The sequence below is a fragment of the Suncus etruscus genome, chromosome 4 (genome assembly GCF_024139225.1).
Source record: "Suncus etruscus isolate mSunEtr1 chromosome 4, mSunEtr1.pri.cur, whole genome shotgun sequence".
NCBI lineage: Eukaryota > Metazoa > Chordata > Mammalia > Eulipotyphla > Soricidae > Suncus > Suncus etruscus.
Window position 1 is genome coordinate 155,832,875 of NC_064851.1, and position 17,848 is coordinate 155,850,722.

General features: G+C 46.2%; 1 protein-coding gene across 1 annotated transcript in view; it reads right to left on the reverse strand.

Moving 5' to 3' along the window:
- LMNB1 (lamin B1) overlaps nucleotides 1-8,518 on the reverse strand; it is a 55,532-nt gene extending 47,014 nt beyond the window's left edge. The window contains exon 1 of the mRNA XM_049772730.1: nucleotides 8,154-8,518. Coding sequence (XP_049628687.1) covers nucleotides 8,154-8,518 — 365 coding nt within the window. The remainder of the gene's footprint in view (nucleotides 1-8,153) is intronic.
- Nucleotides 8,519-17,848: the final 9,330 nt, after the last annotated feature.

Here is a 17,848-nt window from a genome sequence, read left to right on the forward strand (position 1 = left end):
AAAACAACCTTGATATTTAGAGCCTATGCATATATTCTCAATTCTATTCTATGAAGGAAAAATATACTTGTACCAGAGTGATAGTACAGCATGTAGGACGTTTGTTTGCCTGCACACAGCCAACCCTGGTTTAATCTCCGGCATCCCACATGATACCCTGAGCCCCACCAGGAGTCATTGCTGAGCACAGAACCAAGAGTAATCCCTGAGCACTGCTATGCCTCAAAAAAAAAAAAATACCATAGTAAGTCAAGTTTATATTAAATCACTATCCCATTCTCCCACAAGTATTTTAACAGGCATACATTTTGGTATGCTTTTGACTTCTTTAAACTATTAATGTGGGTGAAAATTCATGCATTATTTTGAGATAAGTGACAAGTTAGAAAAGACCTAAGATTCTTGCCATTTTCCTGACACTTAGAAATCCAGATTCTCTCATTTCATATCCTAATTACACAACTGCATAAAGTAAACTTCAAAGAATTCAAGTACCTATCTTTTTTTTTTTTTTTTTTTTTTTGGTTTTTGGGCCACACCCGGTAACGCTCAGGGGTTACTCCTGGCTATGCGCTCAGAAGTTGCTCCTGGCTTGGGGAACCATATGGGACACCGGGGGATCGAACCGCGGTCCGTCCAAGGCTAGCGCAGGCAAGGCAGGCACCTTACCTTTAGCGCCACCGCCCGGCCCAGTACCTATCTTTTATGCCACAAAAAGTTGCATTTCACATTCTACATTTTGCTGGACCCAACTATGCCGAGCAACTGTGATCAAGGGGAAACGGGGCCACAAAGAGATAAATCAACAGGCTGAGCTTTGCATGAGGGAGACCCAGCTTTGAATTTCAACTCTACATGTGAGCACACCCGATAATGATCCTCAATCATAAAGTACTTCCCTTGCATACAGCCAATCAGGTTTGATCCCTAGTATTCCATATGGTCCCAGAATTACCCCAGGAGTAATTCCAGAGCAGATCCAGAAGTAAGACTCAGGTACTGCCAGGTGTGGCCCAAAAAATATGAACAATCTAAAATGCACAACCATATTCACTGCAGTGCTATTTTACTATAGCCAAGGTCTGGAAACAACCCAAATGCCCAATAACAGATAAAGAATTGTGATGTGAGGAGCTGGAGCAATAGCATAGCAGTAAGTCGTTTGCCTTGCACACAGCTGACCCAAGACTGACCTGAGTTCGATCCCTGGCATCCCAGGAGCGATTTCTGATCCCATAGCCAAGAGTAACCCCTAAGCATCACCAGGTGTGGCGCAAAATCCAAAAATTAAAAAAAAAATCGTGGGTGGTGTGTCTGTGTGTACACACCACACACACACACACACACACACACACACACACACACACAAATGGATACTACTCAGTTATAAGGAAAAGGTGAGATCTTACATTTTACTGCAAAATAGATACAAGTCAGAAGGAGCAAAAAAGAAGACCAGATTCCCTATTCAGTACCTAAAGAAAGCAAGGTAACAGACAATACCCCATAACAAGGTAATCAAATGCTAAAAACTGACCACAGAACTGTGGTGCTAAGGAAAGGGGCAGAAAGCCTGACATCACTTTCCACAGACAATGATGAAGGGATATTGGCCCTTTGCTGGTACATATATCGTATACCTAAAATATAAATATTTATCTAATTGTAAACTCAGTAAAAGGGTCCCAATTACATGTGATGATAGTATATCAACAACCAACATTTTAAATAGAAGCACAAATCCAGGGGCCAGGACAACAGTACAGCAGATAGTGTTTGCCTTTCATGTAACCAACCTGAGTTAGATCCTTAACACCCATATTGTCCCTAGTCTTCCAGAAGTATTCCCTGAGCACAGAACCAGGAGTACACCTCTGGGTATAGCCAAAAAACCACATACCCAAATTTCCCATTAGTGTTTTCTTACTAATATACTGACAACAAAATTAGGCATGGGGTCTAAGCAATAACACAATGGGTAAGGCATTTGCCTTGCACACAGCTGACCCTGGTTCGATCCCTAAAATCCCATATGGTCCCAGAGCCTGCCAGGAGAAATTTCTGAGCACACAGCCAGGAGTAACCCCTGAGCGCTGCCAGGTGCAGCCCAAAAACAACAAAAAAATAAAGGAATGCTAACCCTCCGCTCCCAAATAAACATACTATATGATATAGTCTCGAACCCTCAACCTCAAGCCCATCCTCCTCAAAGCTATGATGCTTGGGGATGGAAGTAGGAAGTCAGATGCACGCGCACCACAGAAATGAATCAACATTATACATTAAACTGTCTGGAGGAAATAAACATATTTCCATAATACAAATTTAAAAACTTTATGTTTTTTAAAAGGTAGAATTATGTTTTAAGTAGCAAAGTTTTGTAAAAAACCTCAAAGAGTAACTTGAAAACACTTGCTTTAATGTCCAATAACTGCATAATATTAAATTGTGTTTGTTGGTTTTTTTTTTTTTTGGTTTTTTTTTTTTTTTTTTGGTTTTTGGGCCACACCGGGCGGTGCTCAGGGGTTACTCCTGGCTGTCTGCTCAGAAATAGCTCCTGGCAGGCACAGGGACTATATGGGACACCGGGATTCGAACCAACCACCTTTGGTCCTGGATCGGCTGCTTGCAAGGCAAACGCCGCTGTGCTATCTCTCCGGGCCCGTTGGTACATCTTTTTTAAAAAGAATTTAGTATATGTGTGAAACCCTGGTTTCAAGAGAGGAGAGAGAAGAAAGGTAAGAGGGAGAGAGGGAGAATTGGCTTGCTCATCGTCTTGAAAAATTCTGTAATACTTGCAAAAAAATAAGATAAAAGCACAAACCACAATCTTTTGGGTATTGCTAAAAATTCTAAAACTAGTTTACATTAATTCATTTGTGACAAAACCTAACCTGAATGATCAGGCTATTCTTAGCTGTCTTTTTCCAGTACTGTGACTATTAATATCACTCCCTGTAAAAATATCTGCTCCGTGATGGGAGTACTACCTTAAACCCCACTAAGTGTCACATATTGTATATGCATATTATCTTAACTACTGGAACGGCCTTTACTTCCAAAACACATCTGGCCATAAAGTTAAATTCTGAAATAAAATCAATTATTCTTCACTTATTTGTTTAAAATCTTAACTGATGACATTCATCATCAGCCCTAGAAAGTCTTCCCCATAAAAGGCTGCCAAGGAAATATAATTAGGCTTGGACTGACTCAAAGCTATATTTTAGAACTGAGACCTGAAGGCCTGTGGATCCATCCAGTGATCACCTAAAGAGAAGCTGTTGTAAAATTCTCTCCAGCAGGCTCAAATGTCTCCAGGTATTGTCTTGGAGACTGTGCAAAGGAACCAAAAAAGAACTAAATTAAAAAAAAATTTTTGTTGTATATTTATTTTATTTTATTTTATTATCATTTGTTTGTTTTGTTTTATTTTTAGGCCACACCAATCAGTGGTCAGGACTTACTACTGGCTTTGTGCTCAGAAATCACTCCGGATGGAGTTTGGGAGACCATAGGGGGAGTTTGATATCAAACTTGGGTCAATCATGTGCAAGGCCAAAAAATGTTTTAACTCTATGCCATTGCTATAGCTTGAACCAAGTAACTTTGGAGTCTAAAGCTTCCAAGCCAGTTTTCAAAATCAGAATTTATGTCACTAAAATGAGGCAAATTACAGAGACTTCAAGCAAAAAAAGGACAGAAAAATAAGCTTCAAAATAATAAAAGATATGCTTCAGTTATTGCTCAAAATTAATTCACAAGATGATTTGTTATATGTACTGGCATTAGTCACCATGCATATAAATACCAGGTGTGGCCCTAATACAAAAATAAAGATCAATATTAGACCTAGATTGATCACTATACAATTTCAGAAAACCAGGATAAAAGAAAAGCTTGTGGGGGGGGGGGGAAGCAATAATTACAAAAAATAAAAAGGCTCATGACTGGCATTAGACAATTAGACTAGCAACATTGGGAGCTAACGGACATCAATTTCAGAACTCTGAGGTAAAACAATATTCTATACCTAGCTCAACTATCTGGGAAGCTTGAGAGCAAAACAAAGTTATTTGTAGGCTCACAGGACTCAGAAGATTACTCCTTGTCATCCTATCTGAATAAACCTCTTAAGGATATTTTCAAAGAAAAGAAGAAAACAAAGAAAAATATATGATCAGGCAAGAAACTAAAGTCAGATGAATTTTTAGGATGTCAACTGCACAACATGTCTTGCTGTGTTTCCAGCAGAAAGAATACAAGGACTAAACTCCTAATTGATATATCTAGATAGCTTCTAAAAGTCTATAAAAATATGCTTTACGGTGGACTTTTCTTCTGTCAAGAGGCTACTTAGGGGTGAAACTGTACCAGGAGACTTGGAACTTAAATATAAAATAAAAAATAGAGCATGTTTTGAATAACTGACATCATCTAATTCGGTCATAGAGAAGTAAGATTCCAACATACTAGCTATCATCTCAGAATATGTTCTTGGTGTTGTTTTGTTTTGGGGACACATCTAGTAATGCTCGTGGTCTGCTCTATGCCTTGCTGGCTCAGTGCACCATATGGGATGCTGGTAATCAAAACCAGGTCGGCTGCATGCAAGGCAAGTGCCCTACCTGCTGTACTATGTAACTCCAGCACCAGATTATTTTCAAAGTCAGCTCCTAAGAGATTTTCCTTAACATCATACATCCTTTACCCTACTTTATTTTTATCCCCCTAACATATTACCTAGCATTATCAGAGAAATTAACAACATTAACTGACATATTTTCACTTTTTATTTCATCTGAGACACGCATACATTTTGCAATCCACAAGCAAGATTTTACAAGGATAGTCAGCCAGGTGGCAGCCTTGTTACTATATTTAAAAAATATATATACAGACTGGACAGATAAAGTAACAGCATCAAAATTCTCAAATTAGATCAAATATACTAGCTGCTAATTGTTTCTCCTACTGCACTCTCATAACATACAGTCCATAATGTTTTTAAGCCTCAGGATCCAAAAGAGATAACTCAAAGGGCTGACTGGGCTAAGCTGGAAGCCCAGATTCGATTCCTACATTGAATTCCCAGAGAACAGATCTGGGAACAGACCCTGAACACCATCAGGTACAGGCCCCAAACTAAACATTTTTGTATCCTCCACACAACTAAACAGTGATTGCCCCTGATTAGACCCTGAATCAGAGCCAGAGAGATAGCATGGAGGTAGGGTGTTTCCTTGCATGCAGAAGGATGGTGGTTCAAATCCCGGCATCCCTTATGGACCCCTGAGCCTGCCAGGAGTTAATTCCTGAGCGCCGCCGGGTGTGACCCAAAAACCAAACAAACAAAAAGACCCTGAATCAAGTGTCCTTCGAACATCTTTGAAAGCAGGACAGGTCCAACAGAATACGAACTATTTGGTCCAGTCAGCTTTTTCTTCACAATGAGGGAGTCAGACAATCAATGATGAAGACAGACTCACGAGTTAATTGACCATTTCAAAAAATGATTGCAAAGGTAGGTAGCACAAAAAGAAAATAAAATTACGTTTCTATGTAATTAAATAGCCAAAGAAATAAAAACAAAAGAAACTAAATATGATTGTTTCCTGGAAAGACTGTAAGTCAACTATCATTTTTCACTATGACCCAATCTATGTTACTTTATTTTGACCAAGTGCACATCCTATTTTAATTGTTTTCCAAGTAGGAATTCTACACAAAATGACAAAGACTAAGTAAGAGAGGCAGGTTCACATTCTTTTTTTTTTGTTTTGTTTTTGGGCCACACCCAGCGGTGCACAGGGGTTACTCCTGGCTGTCTGCTCAGAAATAGCTCCTGGCAGGCACGGGGGACCATATGGGATTCGAACCAACCACCTTTGGTCCTGGATTGGCTGCTTGCAAGGCAAAGGCACTGTGCAATCTCTCCGGGCCCAGGTTCACATTCTTACCTAAGGAAAGATAAGGCATCCAAGGGGCTGGAGAGATAGTGCAACCAGTAGGAAGCCAGGGGTCCACCCCAAGTACCACATGGCACACCACCCCCATAGCCACAATCTCAGAAAAGCCTGAGTAAGGACGGAACCTTAAGCAGTCCCTGAGCATCTTCAGGTAGGGCCCTAAATAATCAAAAAGAAAAGACAGCCAGAATCAAAGCTGCAATAAGCTATCTCTGTGCATTTCAATCAGCAGTTAGAAATCATGAATCCAACAGCGACAACACAACCGTCCAATGAGGACAAACAGGCATTCTGCTCACCGAAAAGTCAAAGTAGCAACAGCAGAGCATCGGTTTCTCCTTGAGGTCCAAGCTGAAACCCAGACTCCCTTAGGTGGAATAATAATTACAAGCTTTACCTGACCACAGGGCTCCCCCACGTCGCCTCAACTCTTCCACCTGCCCTGGCCTGTCAACGCAATGACAGACTCTGAACAAACCAGCGTGGTCTCTGCGTGACCTACAACACTGAATAACAGTACCCAAAGGGTGCGAGGAGGAAAGGGGGGGACAGGGAGAAGGTCAGGCGGTGGAGCGCCAGGAGGAGGGGTGGGCACGGTGACCATGACGTCCACAAGCCCTGGTGACCAACTTGCATTTGAAATACCCCAAGCTGGAGCACCCCAGGACCCGGCCTGGCAGGAAGGAAGACACAATATCACTCGGCAGAGAAGGCCAGGAGGGTGCAGGCGCCGAGAAGCAAGAAAATCCCTCCTGGCCCAAAATCACTTCTGGCCCTGGGCGGGCGGTGACGCCCCGATCAGCGCCAAAGGCCACTGGGCCGAGAGGAGCGCGCCAAGGGAGGACCCACCCCCGGAGACACTGGCCTGGTCCCTCCCCTTCCTTCCTCCTGCCTCGAGCCCGCGCGGGCTCATTCATTCTCGAATCTGGCGGGCGGGCAGTCTGGGCTCCTCGGTCCCAGCCGGGCCCACATGGCCAACGCTTTGTCTGTCCCCTGGGTTCCGCTTGCCTCTTGGAAGCCGGGGTCCGAGCGTGCTCGGCCCAGATCCTGATCTGGGATCATTGATCATTGATAGCGATCATTGATCGCTGGGGCAAGGCGGCAGGGGTGCTGGGTGGCCTATTGGGTGGATCCCAGTGGCCCGTCGCCCTTCCATCTAGCAGGCTGAGAAACGCGCCGTCCTCCGTCCTTTCCTTCCTTCTTAAATAATTTTTATTTTGACCACGTGGATCACAAATCCTTCCCAGCCGTATTTCAGGCGCGTAGTGACATTGAATCAGGGGCATTCATTCCCATCCCCATCCCCACCAACGTCGTGCTCCCTTCACCCCGGTTCCCAGCGTGGCCCCCACATCCCCCTCCTCCGCACCCCGGCCTGCTAGTCTAGGCGGTCCCCTCGGTGTCTAGCAGATTGGGTATCGATTCTGTTGCCTGAGGGTTTGGGTGTGCAGGCTAGGTCTGATCGTTTTTGTATTCCTACTCGATAGCCACACGACTATTGGGCCTTGGTCCCCTCCATGAAGTCCCCCCTCCGTTTGCGAGGCGGAACAAGATGGTTCGAGTTCTGGGGGTGTGTTGGAAGGAAGGGGGAGAAGAGGGGAGAGAGACTGCACGGAGGTGGGGCGCTTGCTCGCCTGGCAGCCTTTGCCTGCAGAAGGCCGGTGGTCCGAGCCCCATAGGGGGGGGCCCGTAGGGTCCCCCAGAGCTGCCGGGTGGGACCCCAAAACCAGAGGTAAAATGCGCACAAAGGGCTGCAGAGGTAGCAGGGAGGTGGGGCGTGTATCTGCCTGGCAGCCTTTGCATGCAGAAGGCCGGTGGTCCGAACCCCATAGGGGGCGGCCCGTAGGGTCCCCCAGAGCTGCCGGGTGGGACCCCAAAACCAGAGGTAAAATGCGCACAAAGGGCTGCAGAGGTAGCAGGGAGGTGGGGCGTGTATCTGCCTGGCAGCCTTTGCCTGCAGAAGGCCGGTGGTCCGAACCCCGTAGGGTCCCCCAGAGCTGCCGGGTGGGACCCCCAAACCAGGAGTAAGATGCCCACAGAGGGCTGCAGAGGCGGCACGGAGGTGGGGCGCGTGTCTGCCCGGCAGCTGCGCGCAGAAGGGACGCCGGCCGGAACCCCGGGTGGCAGGCAGCCCGCGGGGTCCCCGCTCGGTGGGGGGGTGGGCCCCGCCGAGCGGAGGCTCACCTGAGCAGCAGCTGGTCGTGCTCGGCCTGGCCCTTGCCCAGCTCGATCTGCAGGCGCGCGCGCTCGCGGGCCGTGTCGTCCAGGGCGCGGCGCGCGTCGGCCAGCTCGGCCTCGTAGAGCGCCTTGAGGCCCGTGAGCTCGCGGCCGCGCACCTCGTCGCGCTCGGACGCGCGCAGCTGCAGCGCGCTGTTCTCCGTCTCCAGGCTGCGCACCCGCTCGATGTACACGGCCAGCCGGTCGTTGAGCGCGCGCAGCTCCTCCTTCTCCTGCAGCCGCGACAGGCGCGTCGGGCTCAGCGGCGTGGCGGGGCCGCCCGGGGGGGCGCGCGGGGTGGACGGCGGCGCGGGGGTCGCGGCGCTCGCCATGGCGGGCGGCTGGAGAAGGAGCGAGGAGAAAAGACAAGGAAGGGAAAAGCGCGCGCCTCAGGGCGACCGGCCGTCCGACGGTCACGCCGCCGCCGCCGCCGATCTCCCGCCCGCTGCACTTTGTCTCCTCCCGGGCGCGCGGGCGGGCGGGCGGGCGGGCGGGGCGAGGCGCGAGGGGCGGCGCGGCTCTCCCCAACATGGCGGCGCGCCCTCGGCCCGCGTGACCCCGGCCGGCCAATGGGGGGGCGCCGCGGCTCTCGTGGGCGTGGCCTTAGGTTTGAAATCGCGCCCTCCGGAGGGGCGGGGTCAGAAGGGGCGGGGCCTCGAGGACCGTTTGCTCCCTCGCCCTCGCCCGCTCGCAGGCTCCAGACGCCTCAGGGACCCCCCGAGGCGGAGGGTGGCGGGAAGGAGCTCCGAGGCTTCTTCCGGGGCGGAGCGGGGCGGCCCCGCCGGGCGTCCGAAGCCGGCGGGTGTGGGAGATTCAAAAATCAACGTCCTCCCCAGGCTCCGAGCGAGGGGGCGGGAAAGGCCCCAACGGGGTCCCCGCTCCGCCCCGAAGTGCAAAAGCCGAGTAGCGGGGCCGAAAGCGCGCGGACGTTGGGCCTATCCCCGGCTGCCTGCAGCCCGACCCCAAGGACGAGGTGGGGGTTCGAATCTCGGCCTCCCATCTGGACCCACCGTCCCCGGGCTTGCCGGGACTGACCCCTGAGAGCATCGCCCCAAATGAATCGATGAATCGATCAATAAGCTGCTAAGAAAATAATAAAAATAAAAAAGCAATAAAGCAATCCAAATTGCAAGGGCTCTTAGGAGTGACCCCTGAACATCGTCGGCTGTGGTCCAAAATGGATCAATCAATCAATGCACTGCTAAAAAAATTTAAAAATAATAATAAAAGAATCCAAGTCACAAGGTCCTTCAGGATTGACCCCTGAGCATCGCCGGGTGTGGCCCAAAATCAATCAGTCAATGCACTGCTAAAAAAAAAATAAAAATCCAAGTTGCAAAAATAAAAATAAAACAATCCAAGTTGCACCGTCTCCAGGAGTAACCCCTGAGCATCCCCTGGTGTGGCCCAAAATGAATCGCTCAATCAATAAATGAACTGCTAAAAAATAAAAAAAAAAAAACAATAAATCAATCCAAGTTGCAAGATCTCTCAGGAGTAACCCCTGAGCATCGCCGGATGTGGCCCAAAATGAATTGATGAATCAATAAATGAACTGCTAAAAAAATAATAAAACAATAAATCCAAGTTGCAAGGTCTCTCAGGAGTAACCCCTGAGCATCGCCGGGTGTGGCCCAAAATGAATCAATAAGCTGCTAAAGATAGATAGATGATAGATAGATAGATAGATAGATAGATAGATAGATAGATAGATAGATAGATAGATAGATAGATAGATAATAGATAGATAGATAGATAGATAGACAGACAGACAGACAGACAGACAGACAGACAGACAGATAGATAAATGAATGAATGAATGAATAAAACAAAATCCAATGGGGCCGGGCGGTGGCGCAAGAGGTAAGGTGCCTGACTTACCTGCGCTAGCCTTGGACAGGACCGCGGTTCGATCCCCCGGCGTCCCATATGGTCCCCCAAGCCAGGAGCGACTTCTGAGCACATAGCCAGGAGTAACCCCTGAGCGTCACAGGGTGTGGCCCAAACCCCCCCCCCAAAATCCAAGTTGCAAGGTTCTCTCAAACCCCAGGATTGGAACCCCAGGAGTCCCCAAACGCCTTGTCTGGATGCCCACAGCTAAGCGACCTGAAAACACTCCAAGCCTTGATTTTTTTTTTCTTTTCAGTCCCTCGCTATGCAGATTAGTCCCAGGCCTTTGGTTCCTCAACGATTTAAAGGTTTTTTTTTTGTTGTTGTTGTTTTTTGTTAGATTTCAAAAAAAGAAAAAAAATCTGAGGTGTGGTGATTAAATATAGAACGAGTTGTCCGGTTTCCTAAATGCCAATTGATGGAAAGCTACCCTCGTGAGAAACGCAAATAGAAATGGGGTTCAGGTTGCAAGATTCCTGAAGATGTTCTTGGCATCGGCCTGCCAGAAACGTGCCTTGGTCACTTGGGAAAGTTCAACCTGAACCCTAACTCTTAGGGCAGCCTTGATAGGAATTTGCGTGGACACAGTCGCCATCCCCACAGCTTCCCGTGGGAACGAGATGGCTTTCACTCGGAAATTCACTTTCTAGATGGATTATCTTCAGGCGACAAACAGGACATGTGAATCTAAGTGGTTTCAAGTGACTCCAGAGCCTCGCCCTTAACTATAACCTAGGTGCCACCTCATAACCTGTTAGGAAGGCATCTGTCGAATAATTAAAGGTTAGACATCTGTGTAATGGCAGAAATGAAGACCGGGATGTTCTTTAAATATTAATCAAGTCCTGTATGTAAGAATTAGAAAGGGACCAGGCTGCATTTCATTCAGCACCAGTGAGTTTCTGGATCCTGTTTATGATGATACCCACTTTATGAATGGTTCTATTTTCTGCCCTGGTGTTTAGGACATCCCCTTGAGGATTTTTTTTTTACCCATGAGAAATCATACCATATTAGAACCTGAGTGAAATCATGAATTTAGATTATTCTTTGTTGTCATTGTTTGGATGGGCACACTTTGCATTGCTCAGAAGTTACTCCTGGCTTTGCACTCTCAGGAGCTACTCAGGGCGATGTTTGGAGGGGCCTTATGGGATGCTGGGGATGGGGTGTGAACCTGGATAGGTCAAGTGCAAACCCAATCCGCTGTACTATCGCTCTGCTCCCCACCATCACTCACCGGAATATTTGGGGGTGGGGGAGGTCTGAGGATGTGGCTCTGCAGTAGAGCATTTGCCTTCCTTGTGTTAGACCCTGGGTTTGAATTCCAGCAGGGTGAAGGGAAAAAGGAACTTTTTTGTTTTATTTAGAAACTTGGAAGAGGGCTTTCCCACTCACTTTTGAAATGTTTTGTTTGTTTTTGTTTGGAGACACATTCGCCAAGTGCCAGCTCTCACCTCTGAAGACTTAAGACTAAGTAGGTGGGGGCTGGAGGGTGGCACAGAGGTTAGGCGTTTGCCTTGCACGAGGCTGACCTAGAATGGACCTTAGTTCTATCCCCAGGCATCCGATATGGTCCCCCAAGCCAGGAGCGATTTCTGAGTGCATAGCCAGGAGTAACCCCTGGGCATCAATGGGTGTGGCCCAAAAACCAAAAGCCAAAAAATTAAGTAGGTGGCTGTGAGAGGGCTCATGATTGGAGGGTTTGCTTGGCCTACAGGAGCCCTTAGTAGCAGGGAGTAGCCCCCCAGCACCTCCAGGCTACAAGCCTGAAAGATTTCAGACTGAATCTCTGTGGCTTACAGTTCTAACTTGGTATGAGTTCCTCAATCTCAGACTTCTTTCTTTTCTTTTACCTGTAGTTTTTGGGCCACATCCAGCAGATTTCAGGTTACTCAGGTTACTCCTACTGGCTTCTACTCTGGTTCTGCCTTCAGAAATCGTTACTGGCAGACTCTGGGACCATTTGGGATGCCAGCAGATCAAATCTGTGTAGGTTTCAGGTCGGCAAGGCAAAGGCCCTACTGCTGTGCTATCACTCTGGCCCCAATCCCAGACGCTTAAGAAGCTCACTTTAGATCCTATTATCTGAAACCACCACTGAACGGTTGGCCTCAGACTGTTGGGGATTTGCTATTGATAGCTGCATAACTGCGTGGGAGCTATTACTTGCTTTCCTCAGAGAAAATGGGATCATTCTCACCTGCAGTTTGTGAAGATCATAATACAGATGATGGGAGTGGAGAGGACAGAGTCAGAGGGTAGGGTGCTTGCCTTGCACAAGGCTGACTGACCTAAATTCAATCCTGGCAACCCATATGGTCTCCGAGCCTCCATATGTAATAATTCTTGAGTGTGGAGCATCTCAAGTTGTGGTCTCAAAACAAATGATAATAGGTATAATGTGTTTGATATATGTGATGACTAAATATTCTTTCAAAGTGAGGAGGAGGGAAATGTGAGGAGGAAGGGAAATCAAGTCCCACACCCGACAGTTCAGGATCAACAATGTAAGGCATGAGCTCTAGTCTTTTGAGCATCTCCATATCTCCCTGGTCCTAAACAGTAACTCTTACCAAGAGTAATCCTGTGTTTCCAGTCAAAACACTGGAGGAAATGGAGAATTTTATTGCCTTAGAATTGTGCAAATTGTAATTAGAGACTTTACTAAACTTCCTTTATACTCAGTATTTCCCAGGCCTAACTGTTCCTGGAGTCAGGTCTATTTCCTCCTGCTCTTTCATACTGAATGTGCCCAGTTGCCTTTATTTCAAATAATTACCAAACTTACATTACTCTCCCCCAATGAACTATAAGAGCAGTAACATGCTATGCAAATTAGGTGGCAACATTTCTGCATTTACCAGGACAATTCACATGAGTTCACATTTTGTTTTTCCTATAAGCTTTTATTTCATGTGAGGACACATCTTCTGATTATTGGTTAGGGTGTATATATCCCCTACCAAGCCTCAACTTGCACTGCTGTTATTTGCCTCTTCAATACTCCTCCCAAGGAAGCCTTGGCTGGAACTCATCAGTGGAACACTTGCCATGCATATGTGAGACCCTGAGTTCACTCCCTGGCACAATACACAAACACATAATAATAAAACAATATAATAAAAATATATATTCTTCCCTAGACACGCTGTTACCTTTCTATAGATGGAGATCTTGGTTGATATTTACTCTACTTTCTGTTATGTCATTTTGATATGGAACAGAAAAACGACAGGATTCCGACCAGATCTAGGCAGAAGGCACCAGACCCAGAGTGCAGTGGAACCACAGGGAAAGGGCAGAGACTGGAAGCAAGCAGCTCCCTGCTGTGGTCCCAGGAGAGGAGAGGGACAGCTGGCAAGGCAGAAGACTCAGTGCAAGCCAATGGGCCAGCAACTTGGGGCTGTGCTAGAAAACGAAAGGAAAATGTTGGTGGTTAGTGTCTTCAATATACGTTTGCCAAATAAATGAAGGATTAAATTGCTGCTCTGATCTCTAGATTGCATTTTCTGTTAAAATACTTTAAAATACTTTGCAAAGAATTTTTTCACTAATCAAAAAGGTAAGAATAAATTATTGCTGAGTAACTAGACTCTTTTCCAACTCTGATGGAGGGGTTGGTGCGGGCGGGAAATGTGGGGCAGACTAGGAAGGGTGAAGGCTTTTGTAACAATCTGGGGGTGAATAGATGTAAATTTAATTTTGTACATCAAAAGCATAACATTTAACACTATTGTAAACTATTTTAAATTTATTATTATAAAATAATATATTTTAATTAAGCAAAAATAAGCACTTTGGGGCTGGAGCAATAGCAAAGCAGGTAGGGCATTTGCTTTGCATGTGGCAAACCAGGTTTGATCCCCAGCACCACACAGGGTCCTCCGAGTCTGCCAGGAGTAATTTGAGTGCAGAACCAGGAATATCCCCTGAAGGCTGCCAAGTGTGGCCCCCAAAATTAAACTAAATAAAAAGAATAAACACAGTTTTTTTTTTTAATTTTGGTTTTATGGTCACACCCAGTGTGCTCAGGGCTTACTCCTGGCTATACACTCAAAAATCGCTCCTGGCTTGGGGGACCATATAGAACGCCAGGGATCAAACCAATGTCTGTCCTGGGTCAGCCGCGTGCAAAGCAAACACCCTATTGCTGTGCTATAGCTCCAGCCTCAAACACATTTATTTTATTTTATTTTATTTTATTTTTGTTTTTTGGGGGGGTCACACCCAGTAGTGCTCAGGGGTCACTCCTAGCTCCACACTTAGAAATCGCTCCTGGCAGGCAAGGGGGACCATATGGGATGTCGGAATTCGAACCACCGTCCTTGTGCATGCAAGGCAAACGACTTACCTCTATGCTATCTCTCCAGCCCCACACATTTTATTTTAAATAAAAAAAAAAAAAAAGCTTTAGGGCCCGGAGAGATAGCATAGCGGTGTTTGCCTTGCAAGCAGCCGATCCAGAACCTAAGGTGGTTTGTTCGAATCCCGGTGTTCCATATGGTCCTTCGTGCCTGCCAGGAGCTATTTCTGAGCAGACAGCCAGGAGTAACCCCTGAGCATCTCCGGGTGTGACCCAAAAACCAAACAAATAAAAAAATAAAGAGCTTTAGGGGCCAGAGAGATAGCATGGAGGTAGGGCATTTGCCTTGCATGCACAAGACGGTGGTTCGACTCTTGGCATCCCATATGGTCCCCCAAGCCTGCCAGGAGTGATTTCTGAGCGTAGAGCCAAGAGTAACCCCTGAGCGGTGCCAAGTGTGAACTCTCCCCCACCAAAAAAAAGAGCTTTAGAGTGTTATATCCCTGGGAGTTGGAGAGATTGAAGGTGTACACTGGTAAGAGGGTGTAGAGTTGTAATATTTTATGCATAAAACCCTATAATTAACTGTATTTTAAAGCACAGTGAAAGTGCTAAAAGAAGGGCCTAGATCTATAGAACAATGGATAGGTTCAAGCAACAGTACCCTATATGGTACCCTGAGCAACACCAAGAGTTGACCCCTTAGTGCAGAGCCAAGAGTAAGCCTTAAGCACTTTGGATGTGTCTGAAAAAAAGAAAGTGTTAAGGGATATTCATCTTTGTCAACAGAGTCATTGTCTTAGTATAGACACCTAATATTATATATTGTTCAAACATTTTCTTTTTTTTTTTTTTTTTTTTTTTTGGTCTTTGGGTCACACCAGGCAGTGCTCAGGGGTTACTCCTGGCTCTACACTCAGAAGTTGTTCCTGGGGCCGGAGAGATAGCACAGCGGCTTTTGCCTTGCATGCAGCCGATGCAGGATCTAAAGTGGTTGGTTCGAATCCCGGCATCCCATATGGTCCCCCGTGCCTGCCAGGAGCTATTTCTGAGCAGATAGCCAGGAGTAACCCTGAACACAGTCAGGTGTGGCCCAAAAAACAAAACAAAAAAAAAAGAAAAAGAAAAAGAAAAAAAGAAAAGAAATTGCTCCTGGCAGGCTCAGGGAACCATATGGAATGCTGGGACTTGAACCACTATCCTTCTGTATGCAAGGCAAACACCTTACCTCTGTGTAATCTCTCTGGCCCCTCCAAAATTATTTTTCTAAATTGTTTGTTAAGATCTGGCTATTTGAATATGAGGAGGACCTGGCTGTGATGCATCATTCCATTAATGATGCCAGGATGGATGGCTGATTGGCTGGCTAAGGCAGGTGTTCCTCCCCCTCAACACTCCATGTGTGCCCCTCCCTCCCTGCATAGATAGACCACCCTTCTTCAGTGGAGACTAGAAGAAAGGCTACACTCCCCGGTTAGGACCCCCAAAGAAGCTCTCAAAATCTGATATATCCTACTCAACTGCTCAACATGCTCTATGTATTGAAGTCCAGGGTTCAATTCCTGGCACCACATCTTCCCCAGAATACTGAGCCAATATGAGCAATCAAGCACAGCTGGCCCCCAAACAAGAATATATTAATTAAAACAAAACCTGAATATCTGGGCCAGGGAGATGGCCCAAAAACTTTGCATGCTAGAGTCCTTGTTCAAAGTTTTAGAATACTTATAAAGTCTCATTCATGGGCAGGAGACCTAGGTTCAGTCACTCAACACCACACAGTTTGTAAGTCAGAAATGATCCCCAAACTCTGCCAGGTGTGGCCCCAAAGAGTCCTTCATTCGCTCACTCTTTAACCAATTCATACATTGTTCAATGAGCATTGGTCATTGAACCTACTAGAAGCAAACTAATAATGTCTAAGATACCTAGTCCTTCCGTCCTTCCTTTTTCAAGATTCAGGATTGCAGCAGTCCAAGGAAATACATTGTTATATGATTCCTATCTCAAAGTGCTAGGTACTCGACCTGTGCAGGTACATTAGAGACCCCCCAGGGCTATGTTGCGGGGAGAAAGAGAACCACTTACAGATGCTACAGTCTCAGAACAGGGCTTAAATGTCAGTCTCCAAGGACTGGGACAAAGTTGCAGAGTAGAGTTCTGAAGAGGCCTGTAAATGGCACCTCTGAACCCTCGGAGAACCGGAGGGAAAGTCCAGATGGAAACCCTAATATCCTTCTGTGCACATTTATTTCAAGCCCCAGCTCATAGGCTGTTGCTTTAGGAATTAGTAAAGGTAGGAAGGGAAGATGATTTTAGTCAAAATCTTAACTTTGAGCCTGGCTTATATTAGTCAAAAAAAAAAAATTGGGGGCCCGGAGAGATAGCACAGCAGCGTTTGCCTTGCAAGCAGCCGATCCAGGACCTAAGGTAGTTGGTTCGAATCCCGGTGTCCCATATGGTCCCCCGTGCCTGCCAGGAGCTATTTCTGAGCAGATGGCCAGGAGTAACCCCTGAGCACTGCCGGGTGTGACCCAAAAACAAAAAAAAACAAAAAACAAAAACAAAAAAAAATTGGAAAATTGACTAAATGACCGTATAATTAATACAAGTAAGTTATTTAAGCTGACTCATAAAGTAAATTATGCCTTGCCTAAAGCTGAACAAAAACAGAAAACCAGTTAAGCAGAAAATTCATGTTACCTCCTGTGTTCAAGGTCCTGCTCTGCTTGCTATGAAAGAAGAAGAAAAAAAAATTTTTTTTTTCGATTTGGTTTCTTGGTCACACCTGAAGTGCTGAAGGGCTACTAGTCAGTGGTTATGGGAATGGAGACATATGCATATGAAGCATATGTTAAGCTCTGTGAACTATTTCCTCACTCCCAGAAAAAAAGTTTTTAAGTTGCCTCAGTAGAGAGGGTGTGTGTGTGTATGTGTGTGTGTGTGTGTGAGAAAGAGAGAGAGAGAGAGAGAGAGAGAGAGAGAGAGAGAGAGAGAGTAGAGAAACAGAAAGAGATGAATATAAATGAAACAAATCACAAATGACAAGTAAAAGTTCAAGGGGGCCGGAGAGATAGCATGGAGGTAAGGCGTTTGCCTTTCATGCAGGAGGTCATCGGTTCGAATCCCGGCGCCCCATATGGTCCCCTGTGCCTGCCAGGAGCAATTTCTGAGCCTGGAGCCAGAAATAACCCCTGAGCACTGCCAGGTGTGACCCAAAAACCACAAAAAAAAAAAAAAGTAAAAGTTCAAGTAAACGACTCTGATGGCAAGCATCAAATCCACAGGGCTATGGAAGTATAGAGAATGAAGAAATTCCTTCAGGTTAGGACAACATGAAAAAACCTGGTGGAAAGAACTGACTAGAGGAACTGGGAAGTTAATTCAATGGGTTGGAGAGTTGGAGAGCATGCTTTGTATATAGAAGACCAAGATTCAATTCCTGTCACCTCATGACCCACTAAGC